This window comes from Buteo buteo, chromosome 1, assembly GCF_964188355.1.
Source record: "Buteo buteo chromosome 1, bButBut1.hap1.1, whole genome shotgun sequence".
NCBI lineage: Eukaryota > Metazoa > Chordata > Aves > Accipitriformes > Accipitridae > Buteo > Buteo buteo.
The window spans coordinates 25,993,033-26,015,285 of NC_134171.1; the positions used below are offsets into that span (position 1 = coordinate 25,993,033).

Below are 22,253 nucleotides of genomic sequence, written 5' to 3' on the forward strand. Positions count from 1 at the left end.
CGAAGAGAAAGCTAATCATGTGATTAATGGAACAGACAGGCATGACAACCTGGAGATTGCTTTTAAATATTTTGGATGCAAACACTATACATGAAGCAGGGACCTATTATGCCAGGCAATGTACAAGGCCCAGCTTCCCTGGCAATGAGTAACAATTGTTAAATCCTGTGGGTTTTAAGAACTATTCCATTACATTAAAGCACATCTGGCTTTCATTCTACATACTGTTCTTGCAGTGGCATGATTAGGTTAATAAACTAATGCCTGCAACCCACCTGTAACTATTTGTTACTCCTCTTCCTCTTTCCTATCCTCACCTCTTCTCGATAAGCTTTCAACTGCTGATTACAGAGCAACACGTGCAGTCGTTCCCTAACTGACTTCTATAAAAATTGTCTAGGCTGTTTTAAACATTTGTTTAAATTCAAATCATTTTAAAAAGCTCAGGTTCAGGGATGACCTCAGCCAATCTAAAAAGGGAGCAATCTATTGCAGGAAGGGACAATGGCAACAAGCAGCACAGGACAGATCCTCAGATAGCCTTCAGAACAGCATATTTTATTTGCCTTCATTTATTATTTCTATGCTGTTGAGCTCCTCATGAGTATAGAATATAATTCCCTGGTTTCTATTCTGTTTAGAGTGCAAAATATTTAAGGTAGAGACAACCTCTTACTATGATGTTATAAAACCAACTCCAAATATAGGTAGGGCATCTACAAGTTATGAACAACTCACACTTATTATGATAAACATATGTTAAATTCGTGTTTGTAGACCACTACATAAGGATTTCTATATGGAGCTAAAGGACTACATCCTATCCAAAAGTCATTAAATCTACATTACTTCTATAAAATGACAATATTCTGGACATTCTTCAGTTTCAATGGCACCACATCTGCACAAGTACTTAAAACAGTTCCTATCCTAAAGAACTTGCAGTCTAGAGCAGGAAGTATTGCTGTCCAAGCTAAAGTAAAGAGTGGAGAAAATAGTGTATGTATGAAAATAAGTCATTGTATCAGGCTTTGATTATTTTAAATATGCATTGGTCAGTATTCAACAGTCTCAACACTTAGTAGGATTGAGTTTTGTATTCACCTTTTGCTTAAAGTAAATCTTTAAGCATGACTAGCAAAGTGCATTTTTTCCCCCCATCTTCCTCCTCATTTAAAAACACAGTAGTTACAACCTACATTTCAAAAACTGGTCTGTACAGTCTTTTAGATTTTTTTGTCATTTCTCAACAAGCTAATTGATTTTAGATGTACTACAAACATGCACTTTAAACCACAATTGTTAGCACTCTGCCTATATTGACATGTCAAGGTTCCATGCTGTTATAAAAATATTAAGCTTACAGAACTCTTCCAGCTTTACTCCCCTGAAATCAAATTTACATTTGGATTTTCCAGTTATCAAAGATAATTTCAAGAAGTTGCCTCTGTCATATTTTTCACTTTAAGAGAAAAATGTTCTGGGATCCAAGACCGCAATGCAATAACTGCCACGTCTAATTGTAATTAATACACTTCAGTGCCAAACTACATAGCCTTTGATACCCTTTTGTCTAGTACATACCGAATAAAATTCTTAGTCAAATACGTATACTTATCTTTTAAAAATATCTTTAGAAAGAAGTTTGGGGAGCATTAAAATATATGAGAAGGCTGAATATATTTAAACTGAAGTAAATGATCTTCATCTGCAGAATCATCAATTATAGCAACTCCTTCCAAATGAAATACACTTGCCATAGAAACCTCTGTGTGTATTACTTTGGCATGCAATTAGAAGTTATCAGTCCATTAACTATGTGCAGTTTACTCTAGAGAATTTTATGCACTTGAACTGGTTACTTTTACCATAATAGCAGCTTTATCATTTCACAAAAGCAGATCTAAATCTTCACCATGCAATGAAACTTCATGTTCTGGTTTAGTTGCCTAAAGTTTACTGCATGATAGGAATATTCAGTAATGCCAACTGAATAATTATGAAACAGGAAAAAAAGTAACTTGAAAATAATCCAGGCAAGCATGTGTTCATTTTTTCTAGCTGCAGCTCAGGCAGCATAACTTACTGAGCCACTCAGGACACAGCGTTCTGTTTCAGACAAAATTAACTAGTCTCACAAAAAAAAACAAAAAACAAAACCAAAAAACACCCAAGTCCTCTTTTACATTTTAAAACTAATCCAGCAGATTAACTGAGTCATTTATTTATAAATAAATAAAAATTAAGTGTTACAGTCACAGAAAGTTCATACAGGAAAGTGGAAACTAGGCAACTTCACCTGCCCAATTTTATCATTCAATGCAATATATTGAATTGTTAAAATAAGTTTATGGTATTTCTAAGGAAAGGTCCTTTTTGCAAGTATTGAAGAAAATTTAATTAAGAAGCTCCACAGCTAACAATCTGAACTGCAAGAACTTTTGAAATTCTACCTTTTGTCTTCTGAAAACACTGTATACACTTAAGTGGAAAAATCTGTCACCCATTCTCACACACTTCATGAAAATAATTAAAAACCTGCAAGAAACCTGTAAAAAAAACCTCTTACAACTTAAAAATTTAGCTATTGAAAAATTACAAAGCAAGTTACAACATTATAGATGTACCACATAATACCTATACCATTAAAAATCTCCAATAAATTAATGTGAACTCTGAACCATAACCGGCATAAGGAAAAAAAAACCCACCAAAACACAAAGCTACCTGCAAATAAGTTACTTGTATCCATACCACTTAAACGCCTACAATAACAGTATACGAATTACTGATGATACTGATGAAGTAAAGAACAATGCGTTGCTTTTTTATCAATGGCATAGTGACTTCGTAAATAGAAATAACCTGCACGAGTCAGTATTTTTATAAATTTTTACTCTAAACGTTACTAAGTACGACCTCTGCATTATGATCTTAGGTCCTACCTTAAAAATGTACTGTCTTATGTAGGGCACACAGCACAGAAGTAGTAAGATTTGTTTGCACTTACAGGACTAAAAACGTTAAAATCTGGTTAAGTATTAAAAAATTAATATACCTAATCTTCAACTGGGTTCACAAGTCATGCTGGAGATGGAAAAGAAAACAGACATCAATTGATTGAAAAGAGAAAGGCTGTTCCCTACACTATGATTTCCATGGTACTACTCTAAATGCTCTCCTTTCGAGATCTCAGTTTCTACTTCCCTGTACTACCTACAGTGTCATGACCATTTATGTCACCTTGCTCTGATGTGCACACAAATAGCCAGCAAAACATACCTCTTGCACTTCACCACACTGATTGCATAAGGAGCCAAACAATGTATCAGTGTGGGAAAAGTAAGTCAGGGCTCAGTTGGAAAATAATGTAGATGCACATTAAAGATGAGGCACACAACATTGAAGACGTACAATTAAGTGCCAAGAAATGCAAGATGTAAACACTCAAGGTACTTAATAGATTTACCATGTGTGCATATTTCTCTGTATTTCTGTAATAAAAGAAAAAAACAGCCTGCACACATGCAATTCACTGCTTGTTCACAACAATAAGGACATTCAATTTTTTCATTGTACTGTTAGAAGTGTGCAAAAATTCAACTGAAACACTAATGGGAAAGAAAACCCAATAAAAGTGCTTGTTGTAGTCATGGAGGAACATAATGCTTACAAGAATAGGTATCTTCACAGAACTATCTGGCAATCAGATTAACACTGATATGAAGGCTACCATCTCAGTTCCTTAAAATAGATTTACTACACTTATCCAAGGTGATTTCTGCATTCAGCTACCAGAAAAAGGAGAATTCACTTCATACTGCTTTCCAGGCGAAGAAAGGGATTAAAAAGCATTAACTCTGTCATCCAAATTAAATGGCAAAATTATTCATTTCATCTTAAATTATAATGTAGGGTAACAGCACATGGAGCTGCCAATGCCTCTAAGAGGCTCCCGCATCCAGTCTGCTACATGTCTACAGTCTTTTTATAAAAAGTGGTATTTTATGCCATTATATTTCCCATTAAAATCAATACACATTAACCACCCAAACAGTAACAGTTCTATTAAAACATACCACACAAACACTAACAGTTCTATTAAAACAAACAAAAAAACAAGTCATAAAAAAATTTTCTATTGGAAAAGAAACCCATTTCCTTTTCTAAACAGCTAAAAAAAAATAGTTCGGGCTTTAAAATATTGAAAGCAGCCTACAGAATCAATAGCTTTTACACAAAAGCCATTTTTTAAAGAAGGAACAAGCATGAAGTACATTATGAAAATTATTTTTCCAGAAAGTTTCCTCAAAATAAGTTGACAATTAAAACAATCATTTTGCAATCCAAACATACCAAGTGAACAGCACAGTACTACAGTTAGCCAGCTGCTTGACCAGAACACCTTCTAATACACTTCCAAAAAATAGTAAAAGATGGCTACATACTTGTAAAAGTAAGTGCAACAACACACCCATTATTAAAAACTTAAAATCTAACAGCAATTGTTAGAGAGATTAAACTGTAATTAATTTCATGTCCTGCCATGTTTTGAAGTATAGGCTGACAAAGTAATCCTGAAGTAATAACTCTGTCTTCTGATAAGTGAACCCTATTCATTTTTTATTCAGTTACCACATTTATTTCTCAATACTGCTGTTATCCTAGATTCTGCAGAGAAAAGAAAAAAGATTACCTCTAAGAATAAGATTAAATTTTACTTCATCCACACCCCTGGTTTCCACTTACTCCCCCTATTCAGGGTGGCAGCTCCAGATCAAAGAAGCCAGATACTGTCACACATTTACTATGTTTATACAACACGTCTCACCACTTAAGAGTTTTGAGTACAACAGCACATTTACCATTACAGGACCCTTATGTTGTACTGTTGGTATTCCCAAACTTAACCAAATTAATTTTAGTGAGTCTCACTCATAAACACATTTTACTCTACAACACTAGTCCCTGCTTCTTCATAGGATTTCTGCCAGAACCTATACTCTCATTCTTGAAGTGCATTTCAAGTCAAATTCTGTTAAGGTTCAACTTCATATTCTCAGCTGACCTTTCATACAACACTTCAGAGGGAAGCTGGTACATAGAGCTCTATTTATCACCTTCACCCATTTTTTGTGTAAGTATAGCAATTTCCATAAGTATATAATATGCTAGTATTGCCTAGGAAGTAACAGTGACACTTTTTTATTCCCCTGTAAAAAGTTTCATTACAAGACATGCTTATTCACTGACAATCTGCTGCTCATTTGAACCAGTGTTTGGATGTGGGGACTTTGGCCACCAGTACTAGCACTTCACTGATTCTTTTTCCTGTGGGTTTTTTGCTTGTTTACCCACCCCCCAATATTCTCTATATTAAGAGTCTATATTCAGCAAGCACATTCACAAGCTATTCTCTTCTTGTCCCATCTTCTAAGTTCTCAAGGAACAGTCTTCCAGTAACCTGCAGTCCTACTCAGTTTCTACCACTTTGGTTTACCTAGCTTTATAAATAATTCAGCCTACCATCAGAACAAGCTTTTTTTAAAAAAAAAAGTTATTATTTTGCAATATTAAAGTGATCAAGGTGACTGCTACATATGCATGATTACCTCTACATGATGTATATGAAGGATTAAATATTCACTAAAAATGAAGTCACAATTCCTGCCAAATAACCACCTGTGATGAAACCAGATGAGATTCCACACATAATAATAACATGTCATCTTCTACAAACAAAGCTCAAGGTTCCATACTTCATTAAACAGTCAAACAAAGTGTTATTTTAACAAGTACAACAAACATTTGGATTTTTTCCCAACCCACTAAGACTGTTCTATCAACAAAAAAAGGCTCTTTTTTCCCCCCTGTTACCTGCTAGAATAACCTCACTTTATCTTTGGCCATCAGTAAAGTAAATATTTATTTAAATTAAATCTGTTTCAATAACAAAAAAGTATTTCTTGTAAAATTACAAAAAGCAAATATTCTTGCTTTATTTTTTTGCCTTTAAAAAAAAAAAAAAGGGCAACTTCACAAGCTAATAAGAAACAAAGCAATGCTATAATCTCATCAATCCACGCTTATACAAACCAAAGTTCTCCCAACAGTTTAAGAAAGCTGTATCCCACATAGTTATATAAAAGAGCTGGAAAGAAATTTGAGAAACAACAGGAAGAAAAGTTGACATGAAACTGAAAAATAGGTTAAGGCAATTAATTACCAAGCTTCTACTGACTACTCGATGCCAAAACACTCTTTCAAACACATTGCCACAGGCAGAGCCCTTAAGAGTGGGCTTGACTTTTGAGCAAGTCCAACAAGCGTATTCTTGATTTAAGTTTTCAGCTGCGTACCACTAAAAACAAGAAAAGGACAAATGCCTACAAATTTCATTAGGATCTTTTCTATCTACTATTTCTATATTCCTGTTCTTGTAAAACGTGTTTATTTCAAGCCAATAATTGTATCAATACCATTAAGACACACTCAGCTTGACAGCCCCATTAAGCTAAAGAAACAATTTGTACAGATTAAATAGAAACAAAATTCAAGCATTAAGTCTCAAGGTTATAAAAGCATTGTTTTAGTCATAGACTATTAAGTCAGCCTTGTGTGTACTTAAGACTCTATAGATAAGAGTAACCTTAAGCTGTGGTTTTCAGGGTTTTCACTAATAACCTTGACCTGTGTACCCGTGGTATCCCTATGCAGAAAAACCTGATCACACCACCTTGAATTGCATAATAAACCTAAATATGTACAGTTTATTCCCCAGGAATCTGAACATTTATCTATGCTGGGATCAATGCCATTAAAGATCCTTTTTAATTTGGAAAAAATTGTTGGCAAAACTGTCAAAGGAAACAAAGTTGTGAGTAAAAGGACAAACAAGACAGATGAAGCGTTCAGGATACTTTGGAAAATTGAGCTTATTTGAATACATGACATACAGCTAAATGCCAGGTCAAATATCTGGGACAAGTAAAATAAGTACAGTCCATCTTAGAAACAGCAATTTTGAAAAGAGCCTGAGGAGGAAGAAGGTATAGAAAAAAAGTCAGCTGAGCCACACTTCTAATGTGATACTGCAGCAAATAATCCTTTGTTTTAAAAATACATGGTATGATTATAGGGAGGCAATGTTTATGTTCAGCAATGATCTTACAAAAAAAAAAAATACTATGCCCAGGGACTGTGTCCACTTTTCCAAATATGTATCCTAAAACTCTAAGAGGGATCACAGAAGAACTCCTGAAATTCTAACACTTAAAAAACATGTTTTATCAAAACAGATTTGAATTCAAGTCTGCTAATTTTATCGCAGTTTCTAAGAATCCATACAGGGGAAGTCCTGTGGCTAGTAAAGAACTCTACTCTAGGAGACAAATACAGAAGGCCTGGTATTTACAGCCTCAGCTGAACTCAGACTGGATGTAGTAAGCACATCTAACCACAGCAGCAAGTGACGAAAAGCATTAGTCTTTCTCACTTCAAGCCTTAGTAAGCAGAGAGAGATGCATCACAAACTAGAAGAAATACCTTTGTGACCAAAATCTGTGTGTTGCACAGGTGATCAGAGTATGGTAACCGGTATCCAATATCAAAATACCTACGTTTATCTGCATTGTAACAAATCAACATGAAGTTACAATAGATCCAGTGCAGAAAGAGACCTTTATGTGTTAAGAGCAAATCAGAAAAGAATGAACCTAACAGGACAAGAGATTTAAGCTGGGAAGCTGTCAGCTCCTAGCACTACACCATTCAAAAAGCTTCTAATTTATCAAATTAACTGAGTTAAATTTAAGATACTGAATGGCATAGATTTGAAGTAAGACAGGAATCAAATTCATCCTATCCTCAGAATCTTAATAAGTGTATTTTTTTCAGCTCACATATAGTCTTAATCTTTGCTCAAGTGCCACTAACAGATCTCTTAGTTAAGATGGAATAAGAGAACCAGCAGCAAAAGCAACCCTGAAGTTGTAAGCACTCACATGTATTTCAAACATATTTAAAAAAAAAAACCTACACAGCTCTACATAACAAAAAATGCACATGCATACACATTCAGCCAACCATTCTCAGGTGCCAAAAAAGAAGTGTCAAAGTCCATTTTCAAGAGGTACTGAAATATTAAGCTAAATACTAGAAGCTCTGTTAATTTTCTTCCACAGATGCATTTTTACAGAATTCACAAAACCTGATTATTTTCCCCTATGCTGGTGGCATACCTTTAAAGATGCCTGATTCATAAATAAGACTGAGTCCACATAAACTGATGTTCGCCTATCAAACAACAGTAGCTAATCCCACTGAAACTTTTCCATAACATCTCAAATTTAGTAGAGGAAAATGCACAATATGAAGTAATTGGAAACAAAACTGCTTCATGATAGAATTAAGAACACAGGAAGGCAGCAGAAAATCACTATCAGGTTTTTTGGTTTGGAGCTGTGAAGGAAACATGTTTAATGAGCATTCTGCAGGATGAAACTTCGAGAACAGCAGATGAACGTATCCCCTGTAAATTTACAGTCAAACTCCTCTTGGGAGCACCAAGGTCAAGAATCACACAAAAAGCAACACTGAAAGCAGTACTAAGGAACAACAACCACACAAACAAACAATGAAAACAAATGTACACATAAGACTCTTCAATCAAACTGACAGAATTGGCCTTATCTGTTCAGCTGAATGATACTTATGGTTTGAGTTAAGATCGTGTTTCTAATTTAACTACACAGCTTCTAAAGAAGAGACTAAATCTAAACATAACTGCTAAGCTCTCAGCAGAATTTATCACTGTCACAATTTTTTCAGAAGGCTACAAGAGACCTGAAAACAATGAACAATAGTTAATTCCACTCACTCCTTCCCCCAAGAGCAAAAATAGCTCCAGAATTGAGAAAGCTGAAATCCAAGACTGAGAAGTATGGTATATACAAGGTATAATGCAAGTTTTTATTATCATTGGTTTCTTCCAACTCCAGTTCTTCCTAAAAGTCTAATAGACAAATAATGTTTTTTTTAAAAAAAAAAGTGTTGATAAGGAAGTAAAACACAAAACTCGAGAACTTTTGCAGTCACCAACATATTAGGCAGAGATTAAAGGCATGGAAAGTCATATAGGAAGTAAAATAAAAATCCAGATTTTCAAACCTATTTATGGTAACCAACAGTCACTTCAATGTGTGCTAGTGTGCAGTTTAACTATATTAAAAATAGTTCCTCTACTTAACTCTTTCCCCTAAATCTATGGAATACTCTTAAGCTGGGAAGCGTTAGCTCATGAAATTATATGCCTATTTAAATCAACCTAAGCCACTACCCAACATCACCTCAGTTTTACCCTTCTCCTGACTTTACAATACTTGAGGCTAAACTTCTGAAGTGCTTTTGGTTAGCTTGTTTAAGGAGAACATAATTTGTCTTCCTCAATATTAGGTTTTATGGTCATATTTAAGAGTGTATCAGTCAAACAATCCATCCCATTTGTAACATAATCCACCCCACTACAGCTGAGAACATATAATTATGTATTCTTCCATTACCTGTCTCTGAAATATAAACAACAGGATGCTGCTTTAGAACTTTACCAAGTTTTGAAGTAGCTGCTTTTTTCTCAGGTGGCTTCTTGGATTTTTTCACTGACTGCACCTCCTCTTCTGAATCTGTATTTTGACCACAACATAAATATATATTTCCTCCACATACATACAGGCTTTAAGTAATAGATGACATAACATCAGTTAACATGTGTTCACATATATTCAACTGAGTCAGAAAAAGATATCACATGGAAGGTCAGAGCATGGCTTCATTTTTCTCCATCAGCTAATAGCCTAGCCATCATTTATTCCAGCATATAAATGACTAAATGAAAATTTAGTCAGAACTCAGTCTAGACAGTGGTTTTTGTTTACATAACAAGAAATATTTTGTTACTTATTCCAAGAACTGTTATGCCTGTATAAAAACCTTTCCAAAAAGGAATGCAACTGTCAGAGTACCACAGCAGATTACTTAAAAACAAACAAACAAAAAACCCCAAAACACCACAACAAACTTCTAACATAGATTCATTAGCTTGATTAAATTTATATGATATTATATTATGCTGGTATATTCCACAATACCTACTCCAAAAGCTAACAACAGGTTAAAATAGAATACTGAGGTTGTACTTTGATTTTTTCAGAACACTGGTAGACTGCCGGTCACCTCATCAAACATTCTCCATATCCCAAAAGTTGTCAAGATGACAAGCTTACACCACTGTGGATTACGTATCCCAAAATCCAAATGAGTAAGTGGGACAAACTGAAGAAGCCAAGGCAACTAACAAGTATAAGAGAGGACTACCCTTCAGAGCCTACTTTTTTCCATGATAAACACCAATATACATTGTAATTATATATTAAAAGAAAAAAGAGCAGCTATGGTCAATTGACTTGAGTCCTGACCTTCCCCACACCCCCCCAATAAAAAAAAAAGTAAAAAAATTAAAAGAAAACACACACACTTTTCCATCTTCAAGAACTTAGATCACTACTGCTCCTTTCCTCTCCTACCACTAATGGGCTAGAATTTGCAAAATCTTCAGATGGCATCAGCACTTCAAAGGTAGCAGTTGAGTTATATATCACTTTTGTACTCCAACTTTTAATGAAGAAATATTTCTACTGCTATTCCTCACTGCTAAACAGGAACTGTTTATACAACAGCTTATCAGAAGATTTGAACACATTTTTCTATATACAATAGCTTTATTCTGACAGATGTTTGTGTGATCATTTTTCTTCTACAAGAGAAGCAATCTTCTACTGCTAAGGAGACTGCTTCTAAAAATTCAAGCTGAAGTCTTCAGTAGGAGTCAAAAATCGTAGAAACTCCTGCAATCTTTTCTACAGTTTCACAACTATTCAAGATTCAGAATCCAATCACAGAGGGTTTAAATGACATAACAGCTCAGAAAATTAAACTAACTTGACAGGCAAGGGTTTGGGGGTATTTTTGTTTGGGAGTAGAAGGGTACTTTTTGTTGTTTGGGGTGTTTTGGGTTTTTTTAAGATATAACTGCTATAAAAGGCATTTCCCTTATTATGATATTCCAAGAATATTTTTAGAATGTGATAGCAGTGCTTTGAATTATATTCTGTGTTCCATACTGTAAATTTAAAACTATAGGATGAATATTTACTAGACTTTTTAATAGAGAAAGACACATATGTAAACACAAATTTGCCTTTTAAAACAATCTCCTATAATATGTTCACACAATGCACAGAAGTGTGAAATTATAGTATATGATCAGCTTCCTGTACCCAGCATAGGATGTTATTTATCCCTAGCAGAACAGGAAACATAAAACGTACATAAATTGTGGGGAGTTTCCATCACAAAAAAAAAAAAAAGTTCTGTAGTTTTGATAGAATGTACTATCTGAACTTTTTTTCGGGGGGGGGGGGGGGGGGTGGGTGGTGACAGATGTTTTGTTAAAAGTTACTTTGCACTGTACATTACATGCATGGTACATACTGCACTCTTATTATTATCAAATATATTTAGCTATCCAGCAATAGTTACTGTAAAAAATGTTTTTAATTGCATTTACTAAAAATACAAACCAACCACAGCTTTATTACAGATATCCCATTTACATAATTGACCTTGAATGCTGATGCAAAAGATACAAAGGAGCATTCAGAAACAACTGTGAACACTACCTGAATCGTAGATTATTCTTTTTTTCTTGTTTGTTCGCTTTTGTTTGGAATCATCTTCACTGGGTGAATTATTCACCTACAAGTAACAGTCCATGAGTTCAACCAGTAAACAGATCCTTCCAGCTTTTACTCAGTTACACATTCAAATTTATAAGTTTCAAACAAATTCTAATAGAAATTATTTATTTCCCAACATTGCATTTACCAACAGTCTTGTGCTAACTCATGGGTGGGAGGGGGAAAGGTGCAGGGTAGGGGAAATAAGGAAGAAACTGCAGCAGTAAAGCGAAACATGCTCCAAGCAAACCACAGATGACTATGTTGAGAATAAATATTCAAGTTTAATGTCAATTAAAGTAAATCAAACAGATTTTCAAGCCCTTCCAAGTTTTAATCCAAAAAAGAAATTGCATGGTCCCACCAGAAATAGGGGTCATACAGGCCAATAAGTTACTTGCATGAAATTCAGCTTTCACTTTTGGTTCCATTCTGAATATGACTTTGCTGTAACCACCAGAATTTGATACAACTTCAGAGTATAATATAGCCAATTGAAAAAGGAAAAAAAGCATACACAACAGTTGAAGCTAGACCGATTTCCTACTCAGCATCCTGGTTGCTTGCAGCTTCTCTTCTCACCTGTTAAGCAGCGCAACTACCATAAGAGGTTGCACCACTGGTCATAGTTGACAAACGTGTTTTATCTAGCAGCAGCTAGTATTGAACTGTCTCAAGGAATTTTTTTTTTTTTTTTTTTAAACATTGACAAGTTTTAGATATTTAGAAAAATCACAAGCTGCACAGGTAGAAAGTTTCCTGGGCCTACCAAACTACCAACTATGCATGTTTTGTAGTCATGCACAGCTGTAAATGCTGCTAAAAACATAATTCTAGATAAACATAACTACATGTTTTATAACCTACATTCAATTCTAATCCGAAACCCATCAAATCCTTGATATAATTGGAGAATTGCAAAGTAGAAATAACAGATCACAGAAGATAATTGCCATGTCTTTCAGTTCCACCGAATTGTCCTTTATTTTCACATTGAAACAATGAAATTATACAGCCAAAATATTTTTTAAGTAACATCTTACTTCTTGATTGTGATGCTTCACATTAAACATTCCATCCTATTAGAAATCCTTCCATTCTCCAAGTGATTTTAAAGCCCTCTTCAGCCACTCCTCTTTTTTATACAGTTCAGATTAATATGTAAAGTACTCTGAGACTAGAACCCAATCTAATTTTAACCTGTCATTTTAAAGAATTTGGTCTTTGCAACAGGTTTACACAAGTGATCCCATCCAAGAAAGGCAGTATTAATGTTTCCCCCACAGATGTTGAAACACCTGATTAAAAATCTGGTCAGAGGGCACCTACACCACAGATTTTTACCTTACTTGAAAGCATGACATCTTTCTGATATGCCTACATCTACTGTGCACAAGCCTCAATCTTAATTAAATTAAAAATCAAATAAGCAGAGCTACTTTGGGAACTGTGGGCTACAGCTAAAATAACTTCAAATATAACAGATTGGTCCTACATTAGCACCTAACCATAACAAGTTCTGCCTACCTCTCCTTTGCCCTACAACCCAAATATTTTTTTATCTTAGCAATTTTTTTCACCATGTACAATGTTTTGCTGCTAGAAGTTAATATTAAGTGGTAGTTTCCTCCCATGCCTATGAAAACAACTGACATATAGTCTGGTTTTTGAGTATATGAAAAGAACGATGACTTGAAAAAATGCTAGATACACAAACAATCCTGTATCAGAGAAACCAAGCACTTCACAAATAAGAAAAGCAAAACTAACCTTAGTCTCCTTTTCCCTTTTCTTCCCACTTGAGGATCCTTCACCATTTTTAATTTTTTCACTCTTTTTCACAGTGTCACATGCTTGTCGCTTTCCAGGAGGTACAACACCAAAGAATTTCCGGATATCCTAGTTAAAGGGAAAACAGATTTATAATTTTTTAAATACAGATAGCTCTTACAAGTTTCACACTACAAAACAGCAGTGCACTTAAGTTACTTTCTCAACAGCTCCATTATAATATTTGTTGATCTTGAAATTTTGTTTACAATTAAGAAAACAAAGCCCAGCTGAAGTTAAACATAGCTGTTCAGACACCACACCACCTTTGTCTTTGAATCATAAAAAAAGTTTATTTCTCCCTTAGTTTGACATCCTCACCAACACACACTTGAAAACAAACTTCCACTACCAATGAAATAATAACTTAAGATAGATGTATAATTAGAATTCCTTTTTTTCCCCCCAATCATCACAAACCTAGCCCAAAGTATTTCTATAGTTGAAAATTATCAACTCAGCTATGAAGTAGTGTCCAATGTAGAAAGACAGGAGAGCACCAAGAGCTAGAAACAGTCAAGTAGTGGGACATACTGCATCCTCTACCTTCTTATAGATTTAGGACAGTAGTTCTCATCTCACTAAAAAAATTAGCCAGCAAGAAACAGATTAAAATTTAAACAAAGAGAAAGAACCTAATACAAAAAGCTCCAAAAAGTCTATTTTGTAACCTTATTTTATTGTCTGACCACAGTACAACCATAAAAAGCTTTCTAAATATGTAAGATCAGCAGCTGAAACTTCAGTTTTTATAAAGCACTATTGTACACACAAAACCAAATGTGACTTCTGTTGAAAAAAACAAGTATTTCTGTTTTATTAAAAAAACAGCTACCTGGTTAGTATTACTACCTTCAGGGGTAGCAGCCATTTTAGAGAAAGAAATTACCTCACATGGCCTAAATATATAGCAGGTAAAGGGTGTGGCTCAGTACTACATGTAACCCAGCTGATAGCTATTCCCCATCATAGAGTTCATCTGGGTAGTTCTTGATTATTATAGGGAACTACAAGTAAAATAGTAAATTATTAAGAAATTTCCCTAAAACTCTGATTGACAAGAAGTGGTGTTTCAGGCTCCTTTTCTCTTAACAGTCAGTTCCCTGTGAGTTTGGATTTGGACTATCAGAGCCTATCGGGCTTAAAATCAATGGAATGTGCAATTTGAAAGCACACACAAAATACGGAACATGTTATCCAGCATCAGAAATGTTGTTTCTTGTAAAAATTTAGAGTCTTTATGTTTTACCTGCATATAACACTATGGATTCAGCAAACAGACAGTAATAGACTGCGAAGCATTCTTTCTCAATGAGACTTCACACATTTCCATCTATGGAATTTAAGCCTTGGGGCATAAATTTTCAACACTGCTATTTTACATGTACTCCTACAACATAAACGCAGTACTATATAAGCTCTGAAATTTTGACTGCCGATACCTATAGGTAGCAGGTTTGAAGAAAGCATCTATCTAAAGCAGATTTGTGGACTCGATCACTCAATCATTACTGACTTCTTTTTAGGCTTAAGGTAACATAGGCAACAGAAATACTGATTACTAGTCTCATCAGAATTTTTATGTAGTAAAATAATTTAAATACTTACTACAACACTGCAAAATAAAGTGATGTTAAAGTTTTGGTTTCATTGTTTATAGTTGTTACTTTTAGGCTTAAAATCTTTGGAGAATAATTAATTTTAGATCAATAGTAACACTCAATTCTAGTATTTTAACTAAAATGTTAACTAGTAAGTGAGCTGCTCTGCAAACACTATATACAATAATATTAGAATTTTTTTTATAGACTTATACAAGGAAATACCATCATATCCTGGTTTATGAAATGCAGACTTAATAAAGAAAATATATGAAATTGACCTGTCTGCCCCAGCTTCTTCCACTATTTTAATATCAGAGTTCCTGAACTGCTAAGGCCTAAATTGTAACATGTAAATTATTATTTTCTGCCTCATCAGTTCTCATGAGATATCAAGTTAGCTCTTCATAAATATCTTTAATTCGCAAAATGAATGCCATAGCTATAAGCCCTCTACATTTAACATGCTATAAAGAGGACCTAAACTGCCACTTCAAACTTTTAAAAAATAGTATCTAATCAGGGCCAACTTTACAAGCTATTTTCCCCAAAATCACTTTATAAACACCTAAAATAAATGGGTGACAGTCAACTGCTACTATCTTTTATAATGCAGGTATTATTTCATTAGATTAACAGGTCAAATGAGGATAAACAATTTTTTTTGGTTTTTATTCAAAGCAGCATCTTCTACCCATTTACTAAGAAAGCACCGTCCATAACAATACTGGTTTTTCTCTGAAAATACTGGGATGATACAGCAGGTACATATTCCAAAATTGCCTCCCTATGTTAACACAACTCATTACATTCTCTTGACAGAAACTGCACTTCAGCCCTCAAGAAACAGCAGGTTTTTCTTTTTCTTTTATTGTTACATGCTTGTGTTAAGTTTTTCAGAAAATACTGTGAATATTAAAGCACACAAGCCTCCTAGAGATTTCTGAATAAAAGTTTGTATTAGGGTACTAAATTTTCATTTCCCATAGTGACCATCTACTTTTGAGTGACTAAACTACACAGCTCTAAGCTACAAAGGAAAATTGACATTTATGTACAATCTTCTTCAATCTTCAGAGTTATAAATCCTCCAATCTTCTTCAGCCATCCTGCTTTTCAGAAGAAAAAGCAACCTTGTTAGCCACTGCTGGGCTATAAAAGATGGTGAATTCAGAATTGCTTGGGAGAAAAGTATGCTACAGTGCAACGATAAAGTCATCTTTCAGCAAAGCTTTTATCCAAGAATCATAAGAGACAGATTTTTCGTGCCATTTATTACGAGATGCCAGATAAATCCTTAATTCGTCGCACAACTAACTGCAGAAATGAAGCAATACAAGTATCTATTGAACTGATTCCCATCCAAGAAGTTTGAAGACTATTTATAAAGTATTATATAAGCTTAGATCCCAGACAGGATCACTCGCGTCCATTCTGGGTTTATCTATTTAACATACTCTGATTGACCATCTTATCGGTATATAATGCCACGCATATATATGAGTTCACCAGGTGGAAAAATTGTGTTATGTTTAGCTTTTATCCATGCTCATTCAAATGAGGAGAGGTGTGTACCAATGTAAGCAGCAAGTTTACTTCCAGGACATTCTCCCCAAAAACCACAGGATTCATCAGCCTTGTATATGCTGGAGACACACTCACCAGCACGGCTGTCCCAGGTGGTCCCCTTGCCCAGAAGGCTAAAATTAAAAGAGGTGAGGCTGTATTAATGTGGCTCCCCACTGGTACTTCAGCAGCAGCAACACGACATGTAACTTTGAGCAGTTCCACTTAAGTAAGAGGTGGAACTAAGTAAGAATTTCTTATCACTCTCACTAAATTAGGGGGATAATCGATGCATAACATCGAAAGCTGTGTTCAGGTGCACTGGTTCCTGCTGAGCCATCTTAGTAGTATCATCCTGGTAATGGCTGTGCTGTCCAGTTCTTGCCAGTTTTGACTACTGCTTCAAATCCTCCATCTTATGCAATAATAAAAGACCATAGCAGTTAATCATTTCAGGTTGCAAGTTTTCTCTTGAATGATTTATATGTGTCTGTTTTACTGAGGAGATTAACATGAATAGAAACCGAAACCTATTTGTTAGGTAGTACAAAGACTGGTTATTCAAAGAGTTTGTCAGGGTGACTTTTAAGACTTTAGTAAACGCCCAGCTCAAAGAAGTCAGTTATAAAAGTCATAAACACTCCATACTGGGTTTTTTTTCCTGCATTTCAAAAGCATCCCAAACCAAAGATCAACTACTCCAACACTTTGATGATAGAACCATCTCAACCTAACCATAATAGGCACAGTGTTTTTAGAAGACTAGTGTCCAGTAGGGCAGAATATTTTCCAAAATAACATCATATAATTCAGATTGCACCTCAAAATACAATAAAATATAGAAAACTGAATTTCACCAACCTAGCTCAATGACTTCAATAAAGTAATGCACCTTATTTCAGGTATTCTGAAGTGTGTCCATGAGGGCCTTGCATCAAAAGAATCGTATTTATTTACAGTCTGCCTATTTCAGTGCAAGTTTTGTGCAAACATCAGCTTGACATCTGGTGTATCCAGAAAAATTGCAGAGGTACTATACAGTATTTTTCGAGCAGCATCACAGTTCTAAGTACACACCAGCTGATGCTACAGCTTCAGCCATGAGTGTCTCTCAGCTAGAGGCAATTCAAGCAGCCCCTACCCCCAGTCATTTATTCCCTCAGTTGTACCAGTATAGCTCTCTGCTTGGGAACTGGGTCAGGCCACTAATCTGGGTAAAAGAATAAATCCCTTCTAAGACAAATCAGTTCACTGGGTAACTCTACACACATCAGTTCAGCACAGCTGAGAAGATGCTGCAGAACCAACCCAATGGCGGCTACTTACATTTGGTGCTACATGAAAAAAACTCTGTTTGCAAGGGTATGATATTAAATTCCAATATGCTTGTGCTGTCACTGCACACACAGAACAGGCTACGTGGTTACTAACATCACTATATTTTTGCCTCTATCTCTGCAGCTGCAGCCATGATGGTTGTAGAGCCTCTTCTCTTCAGCACTGAAAAGGGAAGGGGCTGAGGCAACTCACACTCTCCTCAAAACAATGGCTGTCTTCCTCCCATCTAGGAAAGTGGCAGACATTGCAAGATCTGTGACATTCAGAAGACTGCATAGGGGGAGAAAGCCTTTGTCCCAGGAAGGTGGGAAAGGAGGAAGCCTTCCAGTAAGATCAGTTTTCTAAAGAGGTGATGGCAGGGGAACAGGAGAGGCAGCCTTGTCCTCGTGCATAAATTTGAAGTCATCAGCCACCCCTAAAAAACTATGAAAATATCACAGTTTAATAGTTTCAGGATTCTTAGTGCTGGCAAACCTCTGTCAGTACTGTGAAAGACCCAGACTGTATCACCCATCATTGCTGAGCACCAGGTGTAAAATATAAAGAAGGTTAAACTCTATGGAGAGTCCAAAACCAAAGTTGAACCTAACTGGCTTTGAACGGCATTTGCAGTTAAGCCAGTAAAACAGCCGCACAGAGGCTCCATCTGAGAAGAAACAAATTTATCTCGGCCAGAGATGAAGAGGGGATACCATCTTACGATGGCCGCATAACTGAGCGGCACTTTGAAAAGCACACACACAAACACCTATACATTTATATTTACAAACTCTTTGCGTCTTACTGAGGATTGCATCCTTCATTATTTATGAACAAATGTCTACTTCTAGACTTTTTAAGTTCTCTCTTCCCCACTTGAACTGGTTTTCTGCAAACATTGCACACCGTCCAATTCGGCAGCTGAAACGCCCTCGTGTATGCCCTTACTAAAACTAAGGGAAGAGGTAAAACTTCGGCAGGCAGACCGTCTTTGGAGAGAGGGGTTAGCTCGCCCCGCGCGCCTAATTCAACACCCAGTTTCAAGGCGGGGGGGGGGGGCAGCCGGAGAGCCTCAGAGTCTTCCCCCTCGGGGCAAGGGCACAATCGCGGGCATTCCCTCGGCCAGGGGTTTATTTTCCCGGCACGCGTGGGAAGCCCGGCCCGGGCCCCGGCGCCCGGCCCCTCAGGGCGGGAGCGGCGGGAAGCGCGCGAGCCCTGCCGGAGGCGAGGCGCGGCGCGGCGGGGCGGGCGGGCGGCCTCTCCTCCGCAGCCTGGCAACCGCTCCCGCCCGCGCAGGTCTCCGCCGTCCCGCCACAGCGCGGGACCTCCGCACCCGGGGCCGCCCTCAGGGGAGAGGACGCCGGCCCGGCCCGGCTCGGCTCGGCTGAGCCCGCGCCGGGCTTCTTCAACGGCCCCAACGGCGGCGGGGCTGCAGTCACGCGCGGGGAAGACGCCCACCCGGCCCCGGCCCCGCCGCCGGCGGGGCGGGACGCTGCGCTGCGCTGCGTTCCCTTCCCTTCCCTCCGCCCGCAGGGGGAGACCCGCGGCCCCTCCGGTGCGCCGTGCTCACCATGCTGCCAGCGGCCGTTTATCTCGCTAGCGGGACACCTCCGGCTCCATGCCTCCCGCCCCCCCTCCTCCTCCTCCTCCTCCTGCCCACCCCCGCCTTCGCGCCAACTCCCGCAGCCCGGCGCGCGGCGCTGCCGTCACAGCCGCGACGGGCGGGGCGGTGTCAGGGCCCGGCGGGGAGGGCCCGCCCGCCGCCTGGCCTGGCCTGCCCGCCGCCTGGCCTGGCCTGCCCGCCCGCCGCCTGGCCTGCCCGCCCGCTTCGTGTCCCGTGGGCCGCTCCGCTCTCTCCGCAGGCGCCGACGGCTGGCCGCTCCCGCAGCGGGGCGGCGCGCGGGCTTAACCGCTCGTAACCGCCCCGCGGAGCCTCGGCGGGAAGCCTGGGCGGCCGCGGCGGGTCCTGGCCCGTTAGTTGAGGGAGGGGGTATGGCAGCTCGCGTCAAAATGGTGGGCTTCTGGCTGCTGCAGCTCCGCGAGGAATAGGTGTGTCCTCGGTCACCTCTGACAGAGAAGGAGAGCTGACAGCCCTTACTGTTTGAACAGGGGAACAGTGCCAGGCCTCCGTGAGATTGACCGGTTTTTAATGCAAACAAACCGTCCTAAGTACCTGGACAGCTAGGCAGCAGTGCAGTCGCCATGAGTCACGTCGGAATCGGCGCAGCACATAAAATCATTTCCCTGTAGTGAATATGCGTTGGTCCCTTCTTTCCTGGTTTTGCAGGAAGCGTCAGGCTTTGATTCCTCTACAGTGTTTTCTCCCACGCGTTAAGGTTTAGGAGAGCTGAGTCTATCTGCATCTGAGGAGTCCAAGAGAAACTGGAAAGTTATGTGTCCTCACCCACGCACTGTTCAATTTCTGATCAGTTTCCAATGAAATCTTGTATGTTTTCTTCCGGGGTTTTTCCTCTACTTGCTGAACGCTGAGAGAGAATAAACTTGGGCAAACCAAATAAAAACAGTTCCTGCCTCAATAATTACCTGTCTGATGTTTAGATTCTGCCAACCTGCTGAATTGCCAATTATTGCTAGTCTTGGAGAAGAATGGAGAGGCCAAACGGAATTTGTGACATTAGAAATACTGCCGTCGATTTAGAAAACACTCATAAAAAAAAGCAAAGAGTACAAGCTCAATTTGTACTTCTCTGCAATTTCCAGAGCTATCATTTGTATACCTTCTGTATTCACTTCATTTTCTTTTTTTTTTTTTTCAAGAACAAGAGACTGTCTTCTTGGTGGCATGATCAAATTCCAGCGAAGATAATTACATAGGTCAGATCTTTTTGTCCAATCTGAGAAAACATGAATGTTAATGACACCTATTACCATTCCCATTTAATTCTTTAAATTGAACTTTAAGTAATCGTAAGACCCTGTTTGTATAGCAATTGCTGCTGTTTTATGAATGCATATGGTCAAGTGGACTCATATTTTCAACGTTAGCATAGCTTGTGAATTTGGATTTCTGCATAAGAAACACATGACAGAGTGAGCAAGTAAATGCAGACCCACAGCATAGGCTGTGCTTTTCAGCCTGTTTTGCAAGGTATTCCATATGCACTCAACTATAATGGCTATGCAAACAAAACTGGTATCACTTTAGAAAAACATCTCCAGCAATATGTTTGTATTTAATTCTCATTATGTAATTTTTAAAGCTGTGCATATTCCTGATACCAGGACTAAAGAGTAGTTAAAATGGCTGACATTTGTAAGAGCCAGACTGTTGAAATAATGCTAAAAGAGTTATTGCAGGTGGTTATCTCTATTTGTAGTTGATAAAGCTACCTAGAATAACATCCAGCAGCGCAGTATTTGCTTGTGGGCTTGTGACATGTCCATGCTTCTCGGAAGGCAAGATTTTAACCCTTTATGATCAGACTGAATACCTGGAATGACTATATTTCACTCCTGGGTACGGTGGGGAGACAGAGGATACCTCTGTTTCTACGCGCATGGCTATGAAACCACTGGAAGAGGGAAACCTTGCTCTGCAACAGGAAACAAAACTGAATACTCATTGTATTATGATGCACTTTGCAAGATAAAATGAAGGCAATATCCCTTTTGAGTCTGTCATGATGTCATGGGTCATGTTTTAAAGGCATATTACCCAACTAAAAGTACAGTTTTTTAAAAAGTAGTTAAAGTACACTCAATATCATCACTCTATTTACAACTAAGACAAATAATTTTTAAAATTAGACTTGTTTTCTACCTTTCTGAAAATCACAGACAGTTTGGCTTTTTATGTTGTTTTTTTCCAAAATACAGGAACAAAGTGAGATATTAACCTTTGAGCTTGAGGGTTTTTCCCCCTAATGAACAAGAATAGTCCTACTGTTGTTATTATTAGTGAAGGCTTTGTCTTGTTATTGAAGGATGAGGTTGTTTATAAGAAAAACACATTTTCTTATATAGTCTGTTTTCTTTTTGTTAGTATTTTCTTATTTATTTTCAAATTTTTGTATATTGATATGTTGATACAATTTTGGAATTGAAATCAACTTTTATTGCAACTTTTGAAGCAATGTTTTATTTACTGCTCTACAAAACTTGTATTTTGAATTGTTTGAAACTTAAT

The 22,253-nt window shown here is 37.6% G+C and overlaps 1 protein-coding gene across 3 annotated transcripts in view; it reads right to left on the reverse strand.

The window, feature by feature from the left end:
• The window catches only part of RFC1 (replication factor C subunit 1), a 45,317-nt gene extending 25,509 nt beyond the window's left edge, over window positions 1-19,808 (reverse strand). Inside the window, exons 1-4 of one of the 3 annotated variants that reach the window (XM_075024588.1) lie at window positions 19,677-19,808; window positions 13,563-13,691; window positions 11,736-11,811; window positions 9,606-9,680 (exon numbers count right to left, since the gene is read on the reverse strand). In XM_075024588.1, the coding sequence (XP_074880689.1) occupies window positions 9,606-9,680; window positions 11,736-11,811; window positions 13,563-13,691; window positions 19,677-19,679 (283 nt within the window). In that variant the 5' untranslated portion in view covers window positions 19,680-19,808. Of the gene's footprint in view, window positions 1-9,560; window positions 9,681-11,735; window positions 11,812-13,562; window positions 13,692-19,676 lie in introns of all 3 variants that reach the window. The other 2 variants (XM_075024579.1, XM_075024596.1) reach the window with 2 other exon arrangements.
• Between the last annotated feature and the right edge of the window lie 2,445 nt (window positions 19,809-22,253).